At 48.0% G+C, this 5,781-nt stretch overlaps 1 protein-coding gene across 1 annotated transcript; it reads right to left on the bottom strand.

Annotated features, from left to right (window-relative positions):
• Positions 1-1,214: 1,214 nt before the first annotated feature.
• Positions 1,215-4,798, bottom strand: LOC142592703 (uncharacterized). Its single transcript, XM_075704282.1, has 2 exons — positions 4,605-4,798; positions 1,215-2,975 (listed from the first exon to the last, which is right to left on the bottom strand). The coding sequence occupies exon 2, from the start codon at positions 2,874-2,876 to the stop codon at positions 1,389-1,391; it is 1,488 nt and encodes a 495-aa protein (XP_075560397.1). The 5' UTR covers positions 2,877-2,975; positions 4,605-4,798; the 3' UTR covers positions 1,215-1,388.
• Between the last annotated feature and the right edge of the window lie 983 nt (positions 4,799-5,781).

Genomic DNA, 5,781 nt, shown 5'->3' with positions numbered 1-5,781 from the left:
ACACTGCAGCCACCCTTTTAAAGATTTCCGCTACTTCCAGCGCGGCGCTAGCGTAGCTAGTGAGTTACCAACGGTATCAATTGTGCGAGAAAGTATGGAACCCTTTACTTTGAGCGCTTACAATTTCGCACCCATTGCAAACGTCTTGCTCTTAACTTTTATAATTTCTAGCGCGGCATGGTTGCTGATTTGTTACGAATTAAAAGAAGTGATGATTTAAGAAATCACACGAGACCAAGCACCTCGAACTCTCGCGACTCATCGAGCTGCATTTGCATGTCGCTGCGTATATGTACACGGAAAATTTCGCAAAATGAAGGAAGTTTCACAAAATCAAAAAGAAGAAGATAAATGGAAAACTGATCTGCGTGCAGTCGTTTCTCCCGTGAAGGATAGCCAACCAGACGTCCGTCAACCTTCCTGCCTTTTATTATGTCTTCTCGCATTGGAATTCCTCAGAATGTTTCGAAGAAGCTTTAATTAAATTATGGGGTTTTACGTGCCAAAACCACTTTGTGATTATGAGGCACGCCGTAGTGGGGGACTCCGGAAATTTCGACCACCTGGGGCACCTAAATCTAAGTACACGGGTGTTTTCGCATTTCGCCCCCATCAAAATGCGGCCGCCGTGGCCGGGATTCGATCCCGCGACCTCGTGCTCAGCAGCCCAACACCATAGCCACTGAGCAACCACTTCGAAGAAGCTTTAATTCTAGTCCTCTGGGGATCGAACCTGGGACAAACTCTTTTCCGGGCGGTCACTCTACCTTTTAATCTAACCAGAAGGCTAGGAAGTGCCACCGCGATTGTCAACTATATGTGAAAAAGGACGGAAAAGCAAATCGCCTCTGCTGAAATTCACAGCCGATTAAATTCGGTTATTTATTTACCTCTGGGAACTTTAGATTTCCGTTCTAAAAGCAATGCTTTGTAATCGAGGCAACGACAGTAAACAAACGTTCCCTTTTAAGTTTTTTTAAGTATGTTGCACGAAACATGCGTTGGTATTTTTGACAAGGACCCGCTCTTCGGCGGTTAGAGACGATTCACGTGGCCCACTACACTCTCTGCACGTCGCTTTTTGTTTCCGAGTCCACTACACGTACTACACTTGCAGCATTGCTAATTATTCTGCACTGTACGTACTTGGTGCTCTCTGTCACGGTCGCTGAGTTTGCACGACAGTTTGTAATAAATATTGGTGAACACGTTCCTTCTACATGAGCGCGCAGATTGCAATAATTTATTACCAAAAGCAAAACAAGTTCTACAACAAGCTTGTTTCTTTAGCGACCTTATGCCCCAGCAATAACGTATTTACATAAGCTGCGCTGAATAAATGGAAAACCAACCCGGACACAATGACGGACATCGCAGTCGGCAGCACCTCAGCATGCAACCCGATTAAGTGCATCCTCCACATCGGCCACCACCGCCTCCTTCGTCTTTCCGGTGATCTTTTGCAGCTTGTCAGTGAGACAGGCACTAGAACGCACTTTCTTCAGAGCATCTGCCCCCTCCTCATCGTCGACGTCACCGCCTCCCGCTCTGACGAACTCGACAGCCCGGTCCAGGAGACGAACATTCCTGTCCAGGAGCTCCGCCATCTCGGATACGCCTTCCACATCGTCGTCCGGGTCCCACGCCACCATGAGATGCGTTACCGTATAGTTCTTCCTGAGGCCCTCCAAGACGACAGCGAGTTCTTCACTCCTTATTCCGTAGTACTCGCAGATGTTCACGTCATTCAAAACGTCGTTGGTGGCCAGTAGTTCCGACAGGGAGGCTGCGATCTCGGGAGTCACAAGCTCCGCGTACATGGAGAAGGTCGTCACCGACCGGTTCTCCCGCAGAGCGTCCAAAACCCTGACCAGGGTCTCGGCTCGGTCCACGTCCATGAGGTTCTGGACGCGAGTGAGAGTTGTGGTTCGCTGCAAGACGGACACCAGGCCGTCGGTGAGCGCGTCAAACATTTTGCCACTCGGGTAGAAGTGCAGTGTCCGCGCAGTCGTGTTTGTCGCGACGGCGTCGAAGAACTCCCGCAGACCATCCTCAGACACCGATTCTGTGACGTCGACGGAAACGTCGGCGCAGTGTCTGTCTTCTCGCAGCAGCCTGGTCAGGTGGGGCAGAAAGTTTTGCTTCCACAAGATGTACATCCTCTTGAAGGTGTCCGCATACTTCTCGTCCTGAAACAGGACTTGGACGTCTTCTTCCTCCAGGTCCACTTCGAAGATATCCACCATCTCTAGCGACGAGTTTACCGTCAGCGTGTCCGCGAAAGCGACCACGGTGCGGGACGTCAGGGTGTTATTAGCGAGCACGAGCTTTTTAAGGGTTCCATTTATAGTGAGCGCTTCGGCAAGCGAGGAGGCCCCATCGTCGCTGATTTCGTTGGACCACAGGCTCAGCTCTTCCAGGCGAAAATTGTCCTGCAAGAAGAACGCGACGTCCATGGCAAATTGGTCGCCGATCTCGCTGCATGACAGATGCAACACGCGGAGGTTTCCGAAGATCCCCGACAGGTTGACGCTGAACTCCTCTTCCTCGCTCTCAATGCCGAATAGCTCCAGTTCCTCCAGCGACGACGATTCATCGAGGTCTTCCAGGACGATCTTGCACACGTTCAGCGGTACTCCAAAGAGCTTCAGCTTTTTCACAAATCCCTCTGTGCTGAAGGCGCGCCTCAGAACGCGGGCTTCGTCAACCGACAGGTCGGCCTTGTACTCCAGCCTTATGGCTTTTGCTACAACGTCGCCATCGCCAACTGTGCCCGAGCAGGCATCGCCGTCGGCGCTCGCCCGAAGCCCCTTCTTGAGGACGTCGCTGAGCTCGACGCCTTCAGCCGATGGATCTTCACAGAGATCGCCGGACATCTTGGTGACAAGTCCACGCTTCAGCTTCGCTGTAACACGCACGGCTTGAATGATGTTCCACACTCCAAAATCGGCTGTGAGGTGGCGACGTCAATCACTCTGCGAATACAATAAATACAACGCTTAGAACGCCGAACAAGGTCAGCCGTGCTTCATGATTACAATAACTTAAATGAGAACCTGATTATCTCGCCCACAAAAAGTGCGACAGGTGTTAGGCGAGTGTGAATAGGGGGGTATCTACTGCGGTGGGCAAAAGTAACGGGCTTCCCATAATTTTCCGAAGCGCGATTAGGCTTATGTTGATGAACTTACTGATGTTAACGAGGCGTAGTTGTATGCCTGAAGAGCACCTTCGGGTAGAAACGATACCTTGTGTAGCTTATGGAAAGGTTCACGTTATAACTCAATAGTGGTGCATTACTTTTGCGCAAAGGTACAGGAAGAATCTAAACAATAATGCATAATTGCGAGAACAGTTTTTCTTTTAGTTCTTGAGTGAAACCCTGAAAGCGGCATTGCAGACTGGAGTGTGAAACAAAAGTCATGTAAAGGGCAAAAACGCCTGCACTAAGGTAAAATTTTCAAGCACTGATAACAATATTGGTCAATAGGCTCTGTTAACTATAATTATTTTTAGGAGCGTTAAGTTAAATTAAGTTATGAAGTTTTACGTGCCAAAACCATGGTATGATTATGAGGCATGATGTAGTGGGGGACCCCGGAATAATCTAAGCCCACGGGTACTTTCGCATTTTAGCCAGAGTTTAAAAATATGGAAATGCCTCGTAGCTGGACAGAACCAAGAGAAGGTTGTTCGCCGTCGCTTGGAGATACATTATTTTTTGCATTCAACTTAATTACATAAATATCTTAACTTCTCAAATATTATGATTAGATGAAAAATGCCTATGAAAAAATTATGGAGCAACATGGAAAACTCCCGATATACCTTTCTGTTGCTAAATACGTGCTACATAAAAATGTTTTTCCGAGCGTGAAAGAAGACCGCGAATAGACGCAAAGTGCCTCGAGCAGCCAGTCTAGCGGCAATGTGTTGTGAGCTAAGTATAAGCTTAGCTAAGTATAACTAAGATTAGTATACAACGTTCACGCTGTTTTGAAACTGTACAGCAATTGTCATTTGTTGTTTGATATACATGTTACCAGTTAAAGCTAAAATTAAATAAAGAAAGAAAGAAAAGAAAGTTGCAATGGTAGTAGCTCTTGTCGACACTGGAAGTGCCGATGTGTCCACGTCAGACAAACCCCGCTACAGTAGCAAGCGCCATCTGGCCTCCAACACGAAATATATTTGTATGCATTTGAAGTTATTGCGCTGTGCTCAGCGGAATTGACAACGCCCTCCCCATGGTGACGCTAACAACAACCTGGCTTGCCGCACGGCATTGTTTTCGTCCCAACTCCGCGCTGAGACCGATGTACCTCCTGAAATGCATTACAGCGAACAACACACAACATTTACATATCCTGACCTATATGACATGAAACAGCGGAGGTTTCAACCGATCCTAGCAGTTGGTTGAAGACTAAATAATTAGGCAACTGAAACTCCAAGCGCGCGGCCGAAAGCAGGCTCGCAAACACTGCAGCTTCGATCATTTACGTCAACACGACAACAAGCGGATCATTCTTCAACGAGTGGGATTCAGTGTACCGTACGGTGCAAGCATAGAGTGGGTGCTAAGTACTGCTGGCGCTACTCACCTCAGACTTGCACTACCGACGGTTCGCCGAGAGGGCTTCGGCGCTAGTCGAGCCGCTTCCTTGACCTTATTTACACTAATGACACCAAGGACGCTTTATTCTACGGTGCACATCGTAAATCCGTCCAAGAATGACGACGCCAGTGCAGCGTTCATTTGAGATGCAGACGAGAACTATGCCCACAATATAGTACACTGAGCGGTGGGAACGACGCGAGCATAGAGCGCAAGGCGTCCGCCGCAATAAGTGTGGCGCGCTCGTCGCTAGTGAGACATAATTTTTTTACACAATTGGATTTTAATTTTGTTTTAAATGGCTTAAGGCAACATAAGTACGTGAAAATAAAAATAATGTACCGTAGTCGTTGCTTCACCTTTCAGTAAATTTCATTTGTCGAACTGACGCCACGCATACGACAGGTTACATGCCCATCAAAGGTACGATATTTGCGATATGGCGGAGCAATGCGTTTCCTCAATTGTAAATTAAATTTCGCCGTTTCTGTACCAGAATTTCGGTCTGATTATGAGGCACGCTGTTGGGTGTGACTGCTACTTCATATTGACCACCTGCAGTTCCTTAACGTGCTCCTAAATCTGTGTACAAGAGCGTGTTTGCATTTCGCGCCTAATCGAAGGTGGTCATCCCCGCAGCCAGGATCGAACACATAACAGCACTACGCCAGTGCTTAAAGTCAGGAGTTGCCCGGGGCGACGCATCCCCCCTTCTCAACCCTCGGCAGGTCAACTGTAGCATTGCGGCACCCACTCGACAAGCGCTGAAGGTGATTTTGTTACCTGTGGTGCATTGTGCGGGGCAGCAATAACTGACCTATTTTTCGATTAATTATTTAATCACTATTAACCGGTTGATGTGGCATGAGCAAAAACACGAAAGCAGGCACTGTCGCACCGCTCCATGCGTTTCTCCCAGGCATCGCACATGGCGGTTACCACCATTGTTCTACTAAGATTCTTCGCACGGCGTACTGTTTCATGAGCCACCTGGACGGGAAGCTACATGCTCGTGAACAAGTGAACGTTCACCTTGGTTTCTCTAGGTTGCCAGTTAATTCTAATTCGTTTAGTTGTGCCTGAATGCTGGGTTATAACAAAGAGGGCAGGCATACCAGGTTGTCCACTTTTGTAGGTAAGTACATACGAAACCGCAAAATATG

This window comes from Dermacentor variabilis, chromosome 9, assembly GCF_050947875.1.
Source record: "Dermacentor variabilis isolate Ectoservices chromosome 9, ASM5094787v1, whole genome shotgun sequence".
NCBI classification, from domain to species: domain Eukaryota; kingdom Metazoa; phylum Arthropoda; class Arachnida; order Ixodida; family Ixodidae; genus Dermacentor; species Dermacentor variabilis.
Note: the sequence above shows the minus strand (reverse complement) of the source record. Positions and strands in the feature narration are given on the sequence as shown.

What these genes read in the sequence shown, in the direction of transcription:
- LOC142592703 (XM_075704282.1), bottom strand. Translation starts at nt 2,876, where the DNA reads ATGTCCGGCGATCTCTGTGAAGATCCATCGGCTGAAGGCGTCGAGCTC.